The sequence below is a fragment of the Prionailurus bengalensis genome, chromosome B3, assembly GCF_016509475.1.
Source record: "Prionailurus bengalensis isolate Pbe53 chromosome B3, Fcat_Pben_1.1_paternal_pri, whole genome shotgun sequence".
NCBI classification, from domain to species: domain Eukaryota; kingdom Metazoa; phylum Chordata; class Mammalia; order Carnivora; family Felidae; genus Prionailurus; species Prionailurus bengalensis.
Genome location: NC_057355.1, coordinates 110,508,187 through 110,528,995, shown reverse-complemented (window position 1 = coordinate 110,528,995; position 20,809 = coordinate 110,508,187). Strand labels below are relative to the sequence as shown.

Below are 20,809 nucleotides of genomic sequence, written 5' to 3'. Positions count from 1 at the left end.
AGGCGCCTTTCTGAAAGTAGCGGAGCACGTTGAATGGGAAGATCCTTACCACTCAGCGCTCAGATCCCTTATGCCTGTAATCAGGAGAGGGATGTTTCTTCTTTGGAGAATCAAATAAGCTCGAAGGAAAGACCTAAAGGCACCAGCTAAAGGAGAGTTCTTAGGGGGATGGTGGTAAGGACGTGGCCCAGCTGGTCTGCCCACAAGCCCACTACTCTGTCACTCAGTGCCACCGTCTCATACAGAGCTCCCATTTTAAGTACGCCCGGATGTGGCACTGTCATAAAGGCACAGACTTTCTGGGTTTGAATCCTCTCTCCTGACACTGCCCTGGCGTTAATACTGTTAATTAGTTTTGTATGATTTTGAACTTTATATAAATGTACACGGACGAGACTCAGCTCAGATGCCTTCCATCTTTCCCTTGCATCCTTACCCTGTGCTCACCCCATCTCTTTTCCTGCCCCTGTGGCACTTTCTCATCTGATGGGCGTACGTACAGTAGGTGAAAGAGAGTGGAACGGAAGACAGAGTATTCTTTCACACATTTTTCTCCCGTTTGTCTCCTTCTAACTAAATGTTGATGTACTCCTCAAAACTACCTTGTATGTACTTGGATCTGTACTCAGATTCTATTGATTTCCGTTCTTGATCTCACGGACAGATTCTTTTCTTCCATACAGTTGTCAGTGCTCTAATCCTTCTAGAAACTGAACATCTAAAGGGATCCAATTATTTTCAGAAACAATCAGTTTTTGTTAAATACAGTTATACCAGTTGATGATAACAGTTATCAGCGGAACCAACAGCAGCGGCAGCAGCAGTAATAACGACAATGAAAACGGATTATTTTAGTCTGTATAAATCTAAACGGTGTGCATACCTAGTAGATTTTGAAAGAAATACTTGCTAAAGGAAATAGAAGTAAAAATGACATCTTTGTGAATTAGGAAAATAGCACATGCCCAAGATTTCTGACTTTAATCTTGTCTTTCAGATTTGACTTGATGTTTTAAAATTCTAATTGGGCGACATAAGTTCTTAAACTTCCTGTTTTGTTTGTTACTCCCTTTCTCCAAAGGACTGCTAAGCTGCTTTTGTCATTTTAAGATGTTCCTTCTGCCTCATTTCAGAAATCAGTTATCATAGAACAGTGCCTATGTCCTAGAAAGCCCGGCTCATACAGATTAAATGTGCAACAGTAATAAGGTTGAAACCATCAACTTTAGAAATCGTTTAAATCCTCTTCTGGATTTCCGGATGTTGTAAAACAGATCAGCTGTCACAAGTGCATGTTTCCTAATCACATGTAAACAGTGAATACTGTCTTTAGCTCTGGTTCAGTGACTGTCTTCTCCTCAGTATAGAACGACGTCCAGAAAGGTGGTTTTACGATAAAAATGTGGGCACCCTTGGTGGAGTAGCTTGACCATGCCTGTGTATCACAACGTTCTCGTCCTCCTTGGGTTGCCGCAACCTCTGCTTGTGACACACAAGAGCATTGTGGCGATTCTTTTGCCTCAAAGAATTGTATTTAACTCAAGTGAACGTGTTTGTAATAATAACTTCTGGAAATTCTTGCCTGAAATTTTTAATTATATTGATAATATTACATAGTAGTGACAGTTATGTATTTAGTGCATTAGAGAATAAAGGTAGACCTGCAGTGGATGCCTCATAACGTAAGAAGTTGTCATACTCATTTCGTTAAATTTCTCTTTAGATTTAGTGCTAAGGACGTGTCCTTATGTTAGAATAAGGGATTTTAATGGTTTCACGTGTTCAGATAACTTTTAAACAGCTGTGTTCATTCACATCGATGGCGATGGCGAGGTTTAAAAAGAGACTAGTGGCAACTACAGTAAACTTATTATGATAATTAAAAGACATGGTTTGGCTTTAGAAACAAATTACTGGTTGAACAAATTGCCAGTGAGTTAAGTGCTAATTGAAAGTTTTAAAATTTTGCCATTTGTTTCTTAAAGTACAAGCTTAAAAGATGTATATCTGCTCTGATTCTAAGTTTCTTGAGCATAATTACAAAATGTTGGGAGTTTTCTCCTGGTTTTATATATCAATAATTATTTATAATTACTTTACAAGGGGCTGAGAGATTTGATGGGGCGCCTGGGTGGCTCAGTCGGCTGAGCGTCCGACTTCGGCTCAGGTCATGATCTCACGGTTCGTGAGTTTGAGCCCCATGTCAGGCTCTGTGCTGATGGCTCAGAGCCTGGAGCCTACTTCAGATTCTGTGTCTCCCTCTCTCTCTGCCCCGACCCCACTCACGCTCTCTCTTTCTCTCTCTCAAAAATAAATAAACGTTAAGAAAAAATTAAAAAAAAAAAAAAAGGGTCTGAGAGTCAGATTTGAAACGTTCTGTTTCACTGGGACTATTAAGAATTCTTAAATTTGGTGTTACCAAAGGTACCTTGACATTATATGTGGGTTTAACATTTATTACTTTTATGTTCTAAAACATAAATAGCATAGCAAGGTATCTAGGCATATCTGTTAGAATTTTAGTTCTTTTTCTTAGAGTTTGAATATGTAATATTAATTCTCGTGTGTTTGGAAATTGTCTTCTCTGTACAAATGTCTGATTTAGAGATTTAAAGTAACTTTTGCTTACTTTAATACGTTTCATCATGTTTATTTGATACATTTACTTTGGACTAACACAGAATACTATGAGAATAATGCATGCTGACATAGTTTCAACATTACATTTACTGGGGCTTCCGTCTGGTTCTAAATGCTTGAGTAAATAATTTTGTTTCTTTTCAATACATGATGGATTATAGAATTAACGAATGGATGAACTGGATAAAAAAAAACTGAGGGATATCATTGAAATGGTTACTTGCATAAGATCTTAATACAAATAGTGCTAGAGGAATAATGGCACTTTTCAATTTGCTTGGATGTTCTCTATTTAACATCATTTGTATCGTCCTTTTTTTTTTGTTAGAAAATCTACTTTGTAGATGAAATTTCAAGAAAATTCATTTTATAGCTGTGATGTCATTATTTTTGTATTTATAGTCAGTATACTTCCAATATTGCATGAAATTACAGTGTCACAGGTAAAAGAGGGAGAAATGTTCATGAGGTCGACTAGTTCATCTGCATTTACCCAAGATGATAACCTACTCATCTAGAAAGTAGTATTGTAAAACAGAGGCAAGATGATTTAAGTTGTTTTGTTATACTGTAGTTACAGGTGGTTTTCCGAGTACATTATATGTCTGATTTTACCCAGACCTTCGGTACAAATGGTGCTCACAAATACATAACTAAAGGGAACCAAAAGTATTCATTAGTTGTGTTTTTGTTTTTTTTTTAAAGAATTCACTATATTGTTCTTACCTTTTGTTCATTGATAATCTTGGCAGATATTTAATAGTGAGTAGCTCACAGGTGCTATCCACATTCTGTTCTTTTATAATGTGCTAGTCATTTTCCTTAAACAACAGCAAAATGTCAACCAAAATCAAGGTGTAAAATTAGTAGTAGCATTTCCATGGAGATCAAGAGAGTCAGGAAAGTGAGAGGTTGTTTTTTTTTTTTTTTCCCCCTGCAGTAGCTTAAATAACTATTTAAAAATATTAAGAGTTGTATTTTGATATTGTAAGTCAAGAAACAGTAAGATGTTTGTTTAATCAAAACCTGATTAAAATATGCCTAGACACTTCTTCTTTACTTATGGGGCCAGGCACTTAGGATCCTGTTAAATTGTCTCTTTCACATTTGGCCAAGACGTTGAGATTTACTTATTTTTGCACTATAGTTAATGGTAATCAGCAGTAAACTAAAGAGTTGAAAAAGAAGAGAGCAGCTAGTCCCCCAGAGCAGGCAGCTGTTGGTGCCAGGCCTGGCCTGAGGCAGTATCCCCCTCCTTCACCCCCATCCCTCCCCGGGTGCTATGGTGCGGGTGCTCACCGGGTCACAACTGAGTTGTATCCAGTATGGGTTCTTTCTTAATGTTAGTGTTATTTTAGAGTTGTCAGTTTTAGCAAATAAAGACGCAGGGCACCTAGTTCAATTTGAATTTCAGATAAACAACGAATACTTTTTTTAGTCTAAGTACGTCCCATACGACATGTGGAACTCTAGCTCGGGGAGATGAGAAGAAGGGATGTGAGGAATAGGAGCACCGGAGAGGAAACTTGGCAGTCAGTAATCAGGACGTTTGAAGATGGAGGTCTGAACCAGACGGTGAGGCTGAAGAGATTGTTCTGTTTTTCTTCTAATGCTGAGAAAGGTCAACATAGTTCTGAATGTTCACGGTGGTGGGGGGAGACAGTGAAACCGTGTCCGTGGTTGCCATTGAGGGCCACTGGAGGGAGATAATGGGAAAAGAGAGATGAGCAGTCAAAAAACTGATAGAAAGAAATGTGGTGGGGGAATCAGAGGAGAAAGAGAAAGAGACGAAGAAGTCAGGTCCATGCATGGTCTTCAGGGATGGGATGGAGGTGGTGCGCCAGAGAAAGGACCCCGAGAACCATCCGTGCGTATCATGGTGCTGTGTTACCTTGCAAAACTCACAAGCTGTTTTCTTATTGGTAAGAGGAGGGAGCTGGATGAGGGAGAGTCTCTAACATGATTGGATTCTAGAAGCAACATGGAATTCCTAATCCTAAATTTTCTATCTTTAAGGAGGGGTTATTTAGATTTTAATACGTGTTTCTCCTCTTCCCTCAGCCTTGCTTTCTGTCCTTATGGCCATTTTCTAGAGGCCAGCCCAGTGCCTTCAAACTTGTAGTTCGATTCCAATATTCAACATTTATTGTATTATAATGCCTTTGGAATGAAAGTGAATCAGATTATACCTCAAAGACACTTATTTCTTAAACTTCATTTTCTTCACATTGATACCAGTGTAGATGAAAATAAAATAGTTGGAAACCAAATCCTTGTAATGTACTGTAAAAATTTCTTTTGTTCATTTTGGAGAACCCATTCCTGAATAAATAAAATAGCCTACGACTAGAGCCTCATGCATTTAAATACATAATAGAGACAGTTTTCGAGACTTTAGCGATACCGTGTTGCATTTCAGTGTAGCCACATAGACTCCACAAAATTGCTCTGTGGTGGGGAGTGTTGCCTGTGGCTACTTGTAGTCATGACATGTTTGCATAAGCATAAACCTGCTGTTGGCTATTTAATAACGTTACCTATTTAGTAATCCCTTTAAAGCCTGGACTAGAAATCAGAAGTGGCTGTCAGTGATAAAAAAAGATTTAATGGGAGCAAATTTACCATGTTGGATAGTGGTTTTTTTTTTTTTAATGTTTATTTTTTGAGAAAGAGCATGGGGTGGGGAGGGGCAGAGAGAGAAGAAGACAGTGGACCTGAAGAAGGCACTGCACCGTTAGCCTGCCAGCGCAGACTCACATACGGGGCTCAGACTCCGGAACTGTGAGATCGTGACCCGAGCCCAAATCGAGTCGGACACTCAACCGACTGAGCCTCCGGATATTGGTTTTTAACCATTTTTCGATCTTGGAAATCTTTTGAAAATAGGACCAGGGCAACTAGGTCTTTTCCTAGCTCGGACTCACACATATTAAATGTTGCGGCAAAGTCAGGGGATTTGGAGGACCACCTCCCCTTCCCCACTTCTCGCTGTGGATAAACCAGTTTTAAACTCCCGATTTTGGAGTTCAACCGTATACTTACACTGGTCCATTCATTGGGTCTTTTAACCATTCGTTCCTGAACTAGGCTCTAGGCATTGTAGGAAGCTCTGATTTTTAACTCTCTCCTGACAGTAATAATCTCATTCAAACAAATTCAAGAGCCCGTTTTCATATTGAAATTAAAGGCATGACTTATATACCGTATGTCTCTTACTTAGGCCTTCTATAGATTTAGGAATTATTTCGTGTGCCTCAAGAGGAATGACAGCCACTACCTAGTTTATCATCCATATTCCTCTTGCTTTGCTACAGCTTTTTAAAATTTTCCTTTAGATATGCATTTCCATCCTGTATGGTTAAAGTCTCATCATTTTCAGTTGTCTTTCCCCCTAAATCTTTATTTATAAACATTTCTTTGTGCTTCTGTGTAGCCATCATCTTTAATGCTGCACAGTATTCTGAGTTGATGTACCTCTTGGATGTTGGACATGAAGATTATTTCTAATTTTACACTTTTTGTAGAATGTTGTCAATGACTACTTTAAGTGGTTTTTTTCAGGAGTGCCTGGGTGGCTCAGTCAGTTGAGCGTCTGACTTCGGCTCAGGTTGTGATCTCACAGTTCGTGAGTTCGAGCCCAGCATCGGGCTCTCTGCTGTTGGCATGGAGCCTGCTTTGGATTCTCTGTCTCCCTCTCTTTCTGCCCCCCATGCCCAACACATGCTCTTTCTTTCTTAAAAATAAATAAACATTAAAAAAATGCAGAAAATACTTTTTAAAAAGTAGATTTTTCAGACTTGTCTTGGATTAGTTTTTCACAATAGATTCTCAAGGATGAGAGCCATGGTTCATCCATTCATGACATTTTTATTAAGCACAGTGCCAGCCTGGGTCAAAAGCTTGGCCATTTCCATGACACTTGATATGCTTTGACATTCTTTCCAAATCTGCTAGCAAACTACTTAACCGACTGAGTCAGCTTGTAATTGTCCAGCCCATTTGATCTGTGCTTCCTCATTATTCATGTGGTGAATATTTAGAAGTAAACTGAATAAAGCATTATAAGGAAGGCAAATCTGAAGAAACAGCAGTGTGTGGCTAAATGAGATGTGCATGCCTCTAAAACCACTCGGTGTTTAGATTATTCCCATACCTGACATTCTTTTGATGTGATAATTGAGAGATGAAGCTTTGACCAAATTAGAGGTTTAGATGAACTCTGTACAGAGTTAACCATTTTAAGTTAAATAACCTAGATTTATTTAAATTACTCAGAAAACTTTAAATTGAAATTTTAAAAAGCAAAACCAAAATACACAAAACCAAAATGTGTCCAAGTTTTTATTTTGTGAACATTTATTGGATGCCTCGTATGTGCTAGGAAAACAAATATGAACGTGACATTGCATACTCTTCATTAGGGGAGAGAGACAGACAGTTATGTAAACAATTGCTGCAGCACGTGATGGGCACTTTAAGAGAGTGTATATGTCCAAGAGTATAAAGGAGCAGAAGTTTCTGTGTCCTTTTAGTTTTTACTATACAGAGGCCCACTCGCTTTTTAACTTTTATGGTTTATTTTCACATTTGGAAGAGGAAAAAAACTGTTACAGAGTACAGTAAATATGAATGATTTAGTTGGCATGAAAATTCAGTTTTTGAAATTTATGGTTTCAAAAGCAAGGAACTGAAAGACTTTTGCCCCTTTGTGTGTCTTTTTTCTTAAATATTATTTATTTTGAGAGAGAGAGAATAAGAGCACACTTGCACAAGTGGGGGAGGGGCAGAGAGAGGAGAGAGAGAATCGCAAGCAGGCTCTGCACTTGTCAGCACAGAGCCCTACAAGGGGCTCGAGCTCCCGAACTGTAAGATCGTGACCTGAGCCAAAATCCAGAGTTGGACGCTTAACCAACTTAGCCACCCAGGTGCCTCTGCCCTTTTGATTACAGTGTGGATGGCTGGTTGCAGAGAAGTCATTGGTTGATGGCTTTCTGAAAACTCACTAGTTTCTTTGTAAATGGAATTCCTAATAATCATTGGAAGGGACAAAAATAACATGATAGACCTACGCGTGCTGTCATTGGCTGTGGCAGAAATGGTATAATCGAATGATTGTGTTCAGTCATCTCAGCTAAAGTAGAGCAAAAGAAGTGGTCTGCCTACTTTTCTAGAACACTGCGGTAGAGCCTGACAGCCTGGGTTCAGTTGTAACTGCTGGTTACTGAGTGTAACCTCAGATCTTCTCAACACCTGTGTTCCTACTTCCTCAGTGGTAAACTGGAGATAATCATAGTATCCACTTCATAGAGCTGTCGAATCCGATAGGTACTGCTCTCTGCGCGTCTCAGTCAACCTCAGAGCAGCACTTGCTGCTGCTGATGTCTTTGTCCTTCCTAAGATACCCTTGGCTCCTGAGACCCTAAACTAGTTCTTTTCTTCTCCTACTTTCTTTCTGTTCCTTTTCATTTGTGTTGCCTGGTGGTTCTTTTCCTGTCTCATTTCTGAGTGTTGGATGCCTGAGGGTCTTTCTGTTTACTCCTTTCCACGCCGATCCGTTAGTCTCACGGCTTTAAATATCATCTGTATGCCAAAGAGTCCTTATATGTCTCTAGTCCTGACCTGTCCAGCTTGGAAGTCCAGATTCATATGTTTGATCGCCTCCTAGATATTGCTTCTTTAACGCATTCCTAACTGGATCTCTGGACCTCCCCACCCACACACGTAAACAAAAAAAGCTTTCACTTTCCCAGCCATCTCCATCTTGGGTGGATGGCCTTGCATCTATGACTCATCCTTGATTCTTTCCTTTTCTTCACCCCATATATCCAAGCCAACAGCAAATATTACCTCCAGAGTATATTTTGAATCGATCTATTTCTGTCTCCTCTGCCACCATCCCAGTCCAAGCCATCATCATCTCTTGCCACCTTCAGAGGCTTCTAACTTGTCCCCTTCCTGTCTGTTCAATACAGAGATACCAGAATGATTTTTTAAAAAGCAAAAATCAAATCATGTCAGATTCCTGTTTAAGATCAACTAATGGCTTCCCATGACACTTCAAATCAAATCAAATCAAATCTCTTTTCCATAGCTTATATATCTGGGCTCAGTTTCCATAGTGAGGAAATTGGGATACTTAGGGGTTTAAATAAAACATAAGCTCCTAGAGGGCACAGACTTTTTTCTGCTTTGTTCATTGTTATTTTTCCGGTGCCTGGAACAGTGTGTGAACATGATGGGCATTTAGTAACTATTTGTTAAGTAAACAAATACATTTGGATTAATGGGACCCCCAAAGCCTTTCTTCTTCTCTCTTCCAGAGTAGCGTGCTGTATTTAGTATTTTCTGCATTATACAGAAAGTCCAGCAAAGGCTTCTGGTGCAGTCTCCTTTCTTGCCTTGTACACATTTTACCCCACTGACACCTCCTCTCCCCCCTCCTCCCATTTTTTCTTCACATCTGAGAATATGTTTGGGTCATTGAGAGAGGATGGATGACTACGTGGGGCAAGAAACAAATCAAAAAGGAACCTCAAGAATAGTACCAGCCGCAGTTTTAAATTATTTTTTTAATGTTAGAGAGAGAGGGAGAAAGAGACAGACAGAGTTTGAGCCGGGGAGGGGCAGACAGCTAGTGACAGAATCTGAAACGGGCTCTAAGCTGGCAGCTGGCAGCATAGGACCTGACACGGGGCTAGAACCCACAAGCAGTGGGATCATGACCTGAGCCAAAGTCGGACACATAACCGACGGAGCTACCCAGGTGCCCGCCGCAGTTTTAAAATAAGCATTTTACTACAGAAATCTTGGAACATGTGCAGAAATAGTAGACTGGCATAATGAGTCCTCATGCCTTCATCACCCGGTTTCAATAGTTATCAACTCCTGGCCATTCTTTGAGCAACCAGCATTTAATTTGGAAATTGCCGATGGTAACGGAATACCTAGTCAGTTCACAGAGATTTGTGTCACAGATACAGCTGACTCAGGGCATCATTAACTGCTTTGTAAACCAACTGAGAACAGGTGAAGGATGATTTCAAGTATGTTAGGTTTGGAAATATCTTTTCTGATTTGCTTTTTGTAAATGCCTGGGATTTTACCATTAGTTCAACCATTAGTTGATTTGCAACTAACTACCATTAGTTAATTTGCAAATCGTGAATAAACCTGGAAAGGGAAGTACATAAAGCCCATTAGCCCATTAATTATTTCTATCTTAGAAGCATGCTTGCCGGGTAAGTAAGCACGAGCAGGCTTTGATGGGAGGTCTAAAATCAAAGGGGCCTGGGCAAGGAGTACTGTTCAGGAGGGCTGGAGGTGCTGCTCTACTACTTTCTGGCTTTGCCGAGAGGTGGTCTTGGCCTCAAAGCCCGTGGAGAGAGGTCCCCGTTCCAGTTCGATGGTGTTCCCATCATCTGTCATCTGGGTTCCCTTTGGCTGGCTGCAGACCTTGTGTACGGCTGCCCAGGAGGTGCTTCCAGCTAACTCTGCTGCTTGTTTATTTTTAGGTGTCTTGCAATATATTCAGAACTCTCCCTCCTAGTGACAGCAATGAATTTGATCCAGAAGAAGATGAACCTACCCTTGAGGCATCATGGCCACACTTACAGGTACTTTGAACTACCGTTTGTTATAAAAGAAAGATCCATTAACTTATTAGCTGATTAGCATGGGAGTTTCTTGAAGGCCTTTATTCACCCGGAAATCAAATTAGAGTACATTAGTTGAAAGCTTAGAGAATGCTTTCTGTGTTTCTCACTCTTGATAATTAGGATGCCAAAAGAATAAAATAATAAGTTTCGGTGTAATGCTTTAGTGCGGTTTCTCCCAGGTTGCACAGTTCTTGTTCTTTTATTAGAGCTTCTCTGTGATCCTGCCTGCCGCGGCCTCCAACAGGAGCTGAGCTGTTTTCACATTATTAGTTAGATGTGATTAGGTCACAGAGTCTATATCTCATTTTCAGCAGCAGGTATCCTGGGGACCTTGAACTCCTGTCTTCGTGATAACCACAGATGTGTTTCTGTAGCCTAGAAGGGCAAAAACGAATTGCAGTAGCTGCTACATCGTGCAAGAAAGAGCAACAGCTGATAGAAAGCTTGCGTGAAGGCCAGTTTTGTTCTCTTGCACTGAGAAGGCCATGTTTTCCAGTCCTACGCACGTGCCGGGACAAATCAGGGCCGTCCCCGCATCTCCGCTCCCAGCACCCGGCCCATCTGTACTGGATGTACTGTTCCATACTGGTCTCCTGGCTGCTCGCGCTCCAGGCCCACGTTTCTCAAAGGAAGAGAACAAGGAAATATGAATGGAATGGTCCCCAAGGCTATCTTTCCATCGAGTTAGGATGTCCTCAGAGGCCGGATGACAACCACCCAGGAGGGAAGGGATGGAGAGAGGGAACAGAACCTCGTACATCAGTCACGCAGAGGCAGAAGCCCGATATCGCATCTTTGAAGTGTGCTCACGGCTACTAGTTGACTTTCTAAAGAGCAGAAAACTGTGCAGCAGCACGATGAGGCCTAGAGATATTCTACAAGTTTATTTTTTCCCCACGTCAGAATTTTTGACATCGATTTGCAACTTTCCCTGTCTTGCTTTGGCAACTCAAGGTCGCTACAGATACATATGTATGCTATTTCTCCTAGTTATGAGGAGAGCTTTCAGGGGCTCTGTTTTCTCAACTCTTACCCAGTCATGTTATACATATGTATCCTTGCTATCAATGCCAGGATTGAGTAAATTAGTTAAAACAGTGTAGCTGATTTCCTGTTTTAGCTGCTTGATATTTTTTTTTTTTTAAGGTGTCAGACATACTATCTGCGATCTAAGAAATTTGGAAAATTATTTGTGCTTTTCCTGGTACATCCCAAATGGTGACAAAAATTAAAAAAAAAAAAATTCTTTCGAATAGGTGGACTTCTTGTCCTGTCTTATTCGTAATGCTCACCAGTCATAGAAGTACAGTATAGTCTGGAAGAAATTTAAAAAACAAAACAAACGATAATCTCAGGGAAGCCCCACGTCTCACCGTGGAAAAGACAGAGAGATGTCTTCAAAGCTTCAATTTGTCTTCTCCGCATCCCAGAGACAGTAGACCACTCTGGCCATTTGCAAGAGCTTTTTGAATACTCTAAATCGTGATCACCAAAGATACAAATTTCTCCTAAAGCACAGTAAAGTTTAAGTATTTCAGTTAATCCTTTCTAAGCTTAATGACTCTATAAAATACAGGACCAAATTAATTTCTAAAGCTATTAAACTAAATTCTGCCACCAAAAATCTCTAGCTTACCCTGTGTCATTGCTACTGGAGCATTAACTGTTAGTTCACCTGAAACTCGAAAACCGAAGCAACGGTGAGGAACAGCAGGGAGAGCTGTCCCCTTCTGGATGTAAAGTCACGAACTGTATCCCAGAACGGTGTGGTTCCATCTGTGTTGCCGCTCTGTTCAAGCCTATAATCGTCTCATCCCTTCTTTAGCTCAGGGGGAAATATGACTTAAGTTGGATCAGATAAAGGAAACCTACCTTTAAAATTCACAAATTAGGGGCGCCTAGGTGGCGCAGTCGGTTAAGCGTCCGACTTCAGCCAGGTCACGATCTCGCGGTCCGTGAGTTCGAGCCCCGCGTCGGGCTCTGGGCTGATGGCTCAGAGCCTGGAGCCTGTTTCCGATTCTGTGTCTCCCTCTCTCTCTGCCCCTCCCCCGTTCATGCTCTGTCTCTCTCTGTCCCAAAAATAAATAAACGTTGAAAAAAAAAAAATTTAAAATTCACAAATTGACCGGGGCCTCTGGGTGACTGTTAAGCGACTGACTGCAGCTCAGGTCATGACCTCGCAGTTTGTGAGTTCGAGCCCCGCATCGGCCTCTGTGCTGACACCTCAGAACCTGGAGCCCGCTTCAGATTCTGTGTCTCCCCCCTCTCTACCCCTCCCCTGCTCATGCTCTGTGTCTCTCCATCTCTCAATAATAAATAAGCATTAAACAATTTTTTTTAAAAATTCACAAATTGGCCTTTATTCCTAGTAAAGGTCAAGTCAGTGGGCACCCTCTGTTGCCTTCAGCAACTATTCCTTTATGGAAGTCTTTGTACTCAAGATTCCTGTGTTTCTCTTATGTATTCTGACTCCACAAATTCTTCACCTTTCCGTTTTCACTGATAGGTGGTTTTTAGTACTGACGAGCACTCTCTGAAGGTTCAAGAAATCTCTTTTTTCTGTTCATGATAAGTCATGCATGTTATAGCACAGTAAGTTATCACGAAATTTAACATTTGACTTTTTCATCGATTCAGCTATTTTTCTGACCAAAACACAGCTCCGGCATTTATTAGCTCCAGCTTTGGCAGCGTGCTGCTTCTTGTGGACCACATTTTATAAGGAAGCAAGGTGTTCATTACCAAATATATGGTAATAGTAGAGAACAACCAAATTGCATTGAGATGTGGTTATTGATTGGGTAGACTGCTTCTGCACACATCTTGTCTGATTTAAATTTGTGGCCCATACAAGATTACTCATAAGAAATCCTGGCTCTTTGGAGAGATTTAAAAATAGAAAAATGTTTAAATCCAAATTTTTAGCTTAAATATATCAAAGGTTCTCCTATATGTATGTTACTTGATCTTTTCCGTTACCTGCATTGGTATCTTTTAAACTGGTATCCCACAGTTACCATGGTTATTCTTTGTGTATTTTCTGTATTTGGGTGTGTATTTCCAGTAGAATATGATTTTGCAGGACTTCCATTTGCAATCAGAGGGTTGTTTTTGGCGCCTCTACACTTGAGACTGAAAAATAGAAATGCTACAGTTTTTTTACTCATGTTCCTTGGAGAATTCATTTATGTGACCTTGAAAAGTAAATTATTCTCAGTCCCCAGTCTGTCTTTCCCTTTGGGAATCCAAGAGAGATTTTTGACTCTGAGGTAAAAATCTGTCTCGTAAGTGTAGAGAACATTTATGCTTATTAATAAATGTGTCTGAAGTGTTTCCACCCAAGTGTTTTAAACCATAACTGCTTTCAAGGGACCAGAGTGGGGAGAGCGTTTTGCCAATCTTGCTGGAAAGTCCTGCCAGCCCACAAGTCAGGCCTGCAAGATGAGAATCTCTCCACTTGTGGGAATTAACCCCCCTTTTATGGTTATTTGAATAAGGCCGACATTCTGTTTGTAAAAGAGAGTGGAAAACCTAGTGTATGAAACAAGAACAATTCTTCTAGAGGGTGTCGGGACTCAGTCACATTATGATGCCAGAAGTGCAGCTTGACAGAGGCACCTGGGTGGCTCAGTTGCTTAAGCACCCAACTCTTGATTTTGGCTCAGGTCATGAACTCACGGTTTGTGAGATTGAGCCCCACATCGGGCTCTGCACTGAGAGCACGGAGCCTGCTTGGGATTCTCTCTGTCTCTGTCTCTCTCTCTTTTTCTCTCTTTCTCTATCTTTCCCCTACCCCTGCTCTCATGTGCATGCGTGCTCTCTCTCTTGCTCTCTCTGAAAATAAATAAACATTAAAAACAAAAAAGAAGTACAGTTTGATAATGTTCAGGTCATTGGGCAAGAAGTTTTTCCAAATTCAGAATTTCAAAGAGAAAAACAGTTTTTTACTTTAAAGTAAAATCCTAATGTGCATACCTAATTTAAGCGTTAAGCTACAGTCTAAAGTCGTAGGTAAGGTCACTGTATGATGCTTTTAAGTTAGTGGTCTCAGCAGTCCCTTGGGGGGACCCTGAGACCTGATTTTCAGGCCTGCAAAGTCAAAAATGGTTTTATAATAATACTATGCTGTTTGCTGTTTTCACTGTGTTGACATTTGAAATCATATTTGCAAAAGCGTTGGTGGTTCAAATTGCTGCTGCCTTAGCACAAATCGCAGCGGTTGTGGCACATTGGCTTAGTAGATACTCTTCACTGACATGCATTGACAAAAAACAGCCAGTTTCAATTAAGAATGTTCTTGGAGAAGCAGCAAAAATTATTAAACTAAATATCATTAAGTCTTGACTTTCGAGTACACATTTAAGAAATATTCTCTGTGACAAAGTGGGAAGTATGCATAAAGCCCAATGACTGTATACTTAAGTATACTGATCGTCTTGTGTGCTAAAGCATTTGTGTGATTGAGCTACAGGCTACACTAGCTGTCTTTCCATGAGATGATCAGTTTTGCCCACAGGAATGTCTAGCAAACTGTGCTTGCTCCAACTTGGGTATTTGGTAGATGTTTTTTTTGAAAATAGACAAAGAAAATCATCGCCAGTGCTGATTAAATTAGCGCATTCCAGCAAAATTTAGAATTCGAATTTTGGAAAACTTGTCTTTCTGCTGAACTTTATAGCTAATTAAAGCTTAGACTTTTTGATGAAATTGGAGATATTAAGGAATGTGACTTTTTGATACAATCTAGTAAAATTTGTCACCATTTGAAAAATGCATAACTCAGTGAAACAGTATTTTCCAGTGAATGATGTTAGGAAACCATACATGGTAAAGACCCATTCAAGAGTACATGGCAGGCCATTGGAATTTAGTGTAACAAAGTATGAAAAACTCATTGATTCTGGTTTCAGATTCTGCAGTGCAACTCCTATTTGAGAAACAACTGTCAAGTTTTGGTGTAGTATCAAAAAAGAATATCCACAGTTGTGTGAAAATACTATGAAAATACTCATCCTTTTTCATACTGTTAGATCTGCATGAGGCTCAATTTTGTTTACATACTTCAACCAAAACAGTATGTCACAATGGATTGAATACCGAAGCAGATATTAAACTGTTTTCTAATATGCAATTATAGATTTTTCAAAAATAAAAATAATGCTTCTCAGTAATGGTTTTGGAAAATATGGTTGTTTCCCACAAACATACATTATTTATGTTAATGTGTAATGTGTTGTTTTAAAATGAAATAACAAATACGTATTTGAAATTTTCTCATTGTTTTTCTGACTTTGTATATATATATGTATATATATATATATGTATATATATATGTTTTTCACATTTATCATATAAACAAAAGGTTTTGGAGTCTTCAACAATTTTTAAATGTAAAGGAGTAGGACTAAAAACTCTTGAGAATGCTATTTTAGGTAATAGTGATAATGGTGATATGTATTAGTTACTGTGCGCAGTGCTTTATATATATTATCACATTCGGTCTTAGGGATTATCATCCTCATTATTCAGTTGAAGAAACGTAATTTTAGAGAAATTAACTTGCCTAGGGCTACACAGTAGGGGACAGAGCTAGACTCCCAACACAGTGTCTGTCTGCCTCTTACAAGTTCTGTTTTTTATGAACTGTTGTATATTATACCAGGATCTCATGTGTACTTTAAAAAAATTTTTTTAATAAAAAAATATTTTTTTAATGTTTATTCATTTTGGAAAGAGAGAGACAGAGCACAAGCAGGATGGGGCAGAGAGAGAGGGGGACACAGAATCCGAAACGCCCCGGGCTCTGAGCTGTCAGCACAGAGCCTGACGTGGGGCTCGAACTCCCGAACCGCGAGATCATGACCTGAGCCAAAGTCAGACGCTCGACTGACTGAGCCACCCAGGCCCCCTCATGTGTACTTTAACATAGGTTTATTTTGCCAAGAACATAAACAATGATCTTCTACTGTTTATTAGAACAGTTATTTCAGATTGATTCTGCAGATGAGAATATTCTCATTCCTTGCAGATGAGAGTTTTCTGCTAAACCATCATACATTGCTTAGAGGAGTGTAAATTGCCATAGATTTTCTGAAAGGAAATGTGGCAATAAATGCTGAAAATCCTGAAATGTCTGGATACCTTTTACTCTAACGTTGCCACTTCTAGAAATATTTCCTCATGCAATAATTGAGCAAATGCACACTGATGTATATTACATGATACACAATGTGGCATAATTTGATAGAGAAGTAATTGAGAAACTATCTAAACGTCGAAGCATAGGAGGTCGGTTAAATTGATTATGAATAATGGAATTATTCATTTAAAAATTATATGTAGTGGACTCTTTGTAGCTACTAAGAAAGATGGCTTAGTTATTATTGACATAAATTGTATATAATATATTGTCCAGATGGTAAAAGTAGTTTGAAAACTATATAAAAGTATATTTATAGTTCACTGGTATGTTGTAGAAGTATAGAGAAAAATGAGGAGATTCGTACATTACATAGTTGCCAGTGGTTATCTCTGAGTAGTGAGGCTGCGGGGGAATTTCTGTTTGCTTTGTGGCTGTATTAGATTTTTAATTTGAAAAGTTAAAAAACATAATAGCGACTGTGAACCACAAGAAGGGCTGGCGTAGCTTGTAATTGATACTAAAACTCAGTTTTCTAAGCCCTGTCAGTTTTAGTGTTACAGACTTTTTATGGTTTTTGATACTATGCTCAGGGAAGTACAATTTGAAATTAATTATAATCTGTTTGTTGCAGCTTGTATATGAATTTTTCATACGATTTTTGGAAAGCCAAGAATTCCAACCCAGCATTGCCAAAAAATACATAGATCAGAAATTTGTATTACAGGTAAGCACATTTTTGTGGTTGCCCGAATTTGTCATTCAATTGCTAACACTTTATCTTATTTTCTCTTGATTGTTAAAAAATCTTTCAATGACAGTTATATCACCTTTTAAACAAATGTATTCTGTATATATGTTAGTTCCCATTATTACCTGTTAAAAGTGACAAGTACCTGTTTAATTTATTATTTAATTTATTGCTGGACATGAATTACATTTTAAACAACAAGGAATGCTAATGCCTAACTCCCTGCAGTTTTCTTGCTTAAAATTTAATTATAAAGGAATTTCGTGAATATAACTCTGGTTTGTGTGAAACTTTATGTAGCTTGAAAACTCCTATTTGCATAAGGATTCTTAAAGAACCATTGCTTAGGTCTGTTAAAAGCGAATAAGCATGGCCTAGAGCAGAAATAACCTTCAATAAATAATCAAAGTCAGATACTGGTGAGCTCTCGCAGTAGGAAATAGCACAGCCTGACAATTTAAAATTCCCATAAAGGGATTAACTCTCACCTCTCTGTTTGGAACTTCTCAGGGTATGTATTCTTCCTGACTTGCCACTTTACATTTTATAACTATAGATCACATCTTCCTTCTTACGTGCGACTCGGGAATGTTCATGACACTGAATTTTTAGGTAACGTGTTCTTGCTCCTGTTGTTGACACTCCTCTCTAAAAATGGGTACTTGAGCCAACTGGTGTATGGACTGGTGTAGCTCCTTTCTGAATGATTAATGAGCACCAGGGAAAAAAGAAATTAGTATCTATCTCCTAGTGAGCCAGTAAGCAGAATTTAAAATTGAAAACATTATTTTAGCAAGCAGTTGATCTTCTGTGCCTTTCCTGGAGAAAGGTTGATCACCTTTGTGATGACCTCATTTCCCCTCCTTAATTAAATTAATACATTTAGAATTCTGGATATACTGGTCGAGAGGCTTTGGAAAAGTGAGGTTTGAGTTAGAGATGGAGAGGTAGGTAAATAGGTGGATACATGGAGCATTCATTGGTTGGGCAGATAGGTAGACTGATCCAGATTCTTCTACCAAGGAAGCAAAATGCATTTGAGACAAAAAAGCAACACGTAATCAGTCTGTGGTGTTTTGTACTGGAAGGTCCTTGCATTTATGTAGCACTGTACAATTGTCAGAGCATCTTTACATGCATCGTTTAATTTAGTCTGTACAACAGTCTAGAATAGACACAGCTAAATTTTAGTCCCATTTTACAGATGAAATACACTGAGGTTTGGAAGATCGTCAAGTTTCCCCAGGCAGTTTCCTGTTCTGGTTTTCTGTCCATTATGCCATGATGCCTCCTTGTGATTCCCCTCACTATAACTTGGAATGACTGCAGGGCAGGAGTAGTCCTCACTTGTCAACACTCACGAAATACTAAGGTTTCCTTATGTTTATGGTAAGTTAAAGTACCCAAGAGGATCAGATAGTGAAGCCCGTGTTCAGTTGACATGGAAATAGTACACCAGAAGCTTGCATGGCCCAGCTCAGTGTGTTCTTCATGGGAGATGGGTACTGATGATAATGAAGCTCATTAGATGAAAACATCAGAGAAACCCACACTTGAAGGGATGTTTTGCATGTCTGTTCTAGTTCTTCACCCAGTGAATTAGTCTCCTTTGGGACCCTGAAAAGGGGTGACTCCCATTTATTCTTTTTTAGTGAAGGAGGACCATATACTTGGGCAGATTATTCTGTTTTTGTTAGAAAGTTCTTTTTTTATTGACCCTCCCTATACCGTGTACCCTCTGGCCTTATTTCCCCAGAATAGTCCTTTAGTACTCACTGGCTCAGACACAACAGTTCAGGTCTTAGACCACAGCGTTTGTGTTTACCTCTTGGCTCTTTTTCCCTAGAACAGCAGTTGCAACTCAAATGCTTCTAGGCTCATTTATAATAAGTATGGTGGCCAGGTGTCAGATAATAGGAGGTAGACAGAGTTCTACTAAAGGGAGCTTTGGCTACCCCTCTTCTTTCAGTTATTGGTAGACTTTTTTTTTTTTTTTTCTTTTCTTCCCTCAAGAGAAACAGAAATCCAGATTATTTGTGAAGTTTTCTCATATGAGTTCTAAACTCCTGCTCAGGATGAACTATGCCCATCCGCCTTCTGGATCCAGCCGAGCCACTGTCCGTATGCTCTCTGTTCTAGACTTTGTCTTTAGTTCTGTGGACCCTGTCTCACTTGTCAAGTTTTGGAAGGCTTCTGTCTCTGTCAGGACATAGTGCCCTGAGCCTTGTCAGTCCAGCACAGCTTAGAATTGGGTTCTCCACGGGTGCCAGGTTTCTTAAAGGGGAAGAAGTCTCAGCTCTTCCTGCTGTTCCATGGCACTGTTAACTTGTGTTAACATAAGTTGTGTTAACTTGTGGTCTTTAACTGATTTCTAATTTAGCTTTATGCATAATGTAAAGCCACGTTTTCTCTTGTTCTCGTTCGTTGTACGATTTGCCGTAGGATTTGACATGTATTTCTGCAGAATATCATTTCTCCCCAGACTTTTGAAGTCTTTCTGTATCTTGAGCCTGTCATCCACCGCATTCATCGTGCCTTCCATCTCGATCACATCTGCGACTTTCTTAACTGTGCTAGTAGCTATTGGCTTCATCTCAGGTCATTGACTGAAGAAGTTGTTAAAACAGCCAGCACTGATGATAGAGGCCTTTGGCATGCCTTTAGCGACTTCCCTTTATTTAGCACAGATTCATTAATCAACAGTCTTTGAACTCCATCCTTAAACCCGTTAGAAATTTACTCTAGAATGTCATCATCCTTCTTTCATTTTAAAATTTTGTTCATAAGGAGAGTGTAGAGACTTTGTCAGATGCCAGAGTAAAAGCCACGACTGTGTGCTTACAGCATCCCCCTCATTTATGGGCCATGAGACTTTATCATAAAAAGGAATGCCATTCATCTGCCATGGGACATTAGTGAACTTCTAGGGGCTCCTGCTCCTTATTGGTAATGATACCCTCAGTACTTAACAAACCATGCGATTGATCATCTGTCTCCCGAGTTTTTGCAGAGACGAGAAACTGAGGATACATAGTGAAGTCCATGTACTAATGCTTTGTTTCCAGCCCTTGCCTCATTTCTACAACTTTTGCCTCCTTTACCTTCCCTCTGCTGGGTCTGTTGATGAACTCAACCTTCACATGAGGGCTCACCGCAGTTCCTGAATCAGTCAGGAAAGGGACAGGCAGAGTGTTGGCAAAATCAATAACACCACCGAGTGGTGCTTGAATGTAACCCTGTGACTAAGCAGAGCATTAACTGTCATGTTGGGGATAAGCTCTGGGTGCCAATTAGCTGCCATTTTCCAGAACACCCGTTCGTTCTTGTTGCTAGCCTGTAAAGCTGGCCTCCTGCCTCTCTTCATACCCCTTAGTCTGCTGATGACTTACCCAGGATCCTAGCACCTTGCAGGAGTGGGGTCTCAGTCCCCAGTGTGATTCTCCTGAGTTCCCTTCCTGGGTTGTTTGTTTCTGACTTGGGACCTGCTTGGCCTTTTGGAGCTTAAGGCATCGTGCTGAGATTACGCCCTGCCCCTACACACCCTCCTTTTCCTCCCGCCGCCATGCCTCAAGTATCCTGGAGCTGGCAGCTCCTTCATTTGTGTACCATGTAGTTCGCTCATTC

The 20,809-nt window shown here is 39.9% G+C and overlaps 1 protein-coding gene across 4 annotated transcripts in view; it reads left to right on the top strand.

The window, feature by feature from the left end:
• The window catches only part of PPP2R5E (protein phosphatase 2 regulatory subunit B'epsilon), a 148,868-nt gene that overhangs the window by 94,931 nt on the left and 33,128 nt on the right, over window positions 1–20,809 (top strand). For all 4 annotated transcript variants that reach the window (XM_043556316.1, XM_043556314.1, XM_043556317.1 and 1 more), the window contains exons 4-5: window positions 10,152–10,253; window positions 17,069–17,161. In XM_043556316.1, the coding sequence (XP_043412251.1) occupies window positions 10,152–10,253; window positions 17,069–17,161 (195 nt within the window). The remainder of the gene's footprint in view (window positions 1–10,151; window positions 10,254–17,068; window positions 17,162–20,809) is intronic.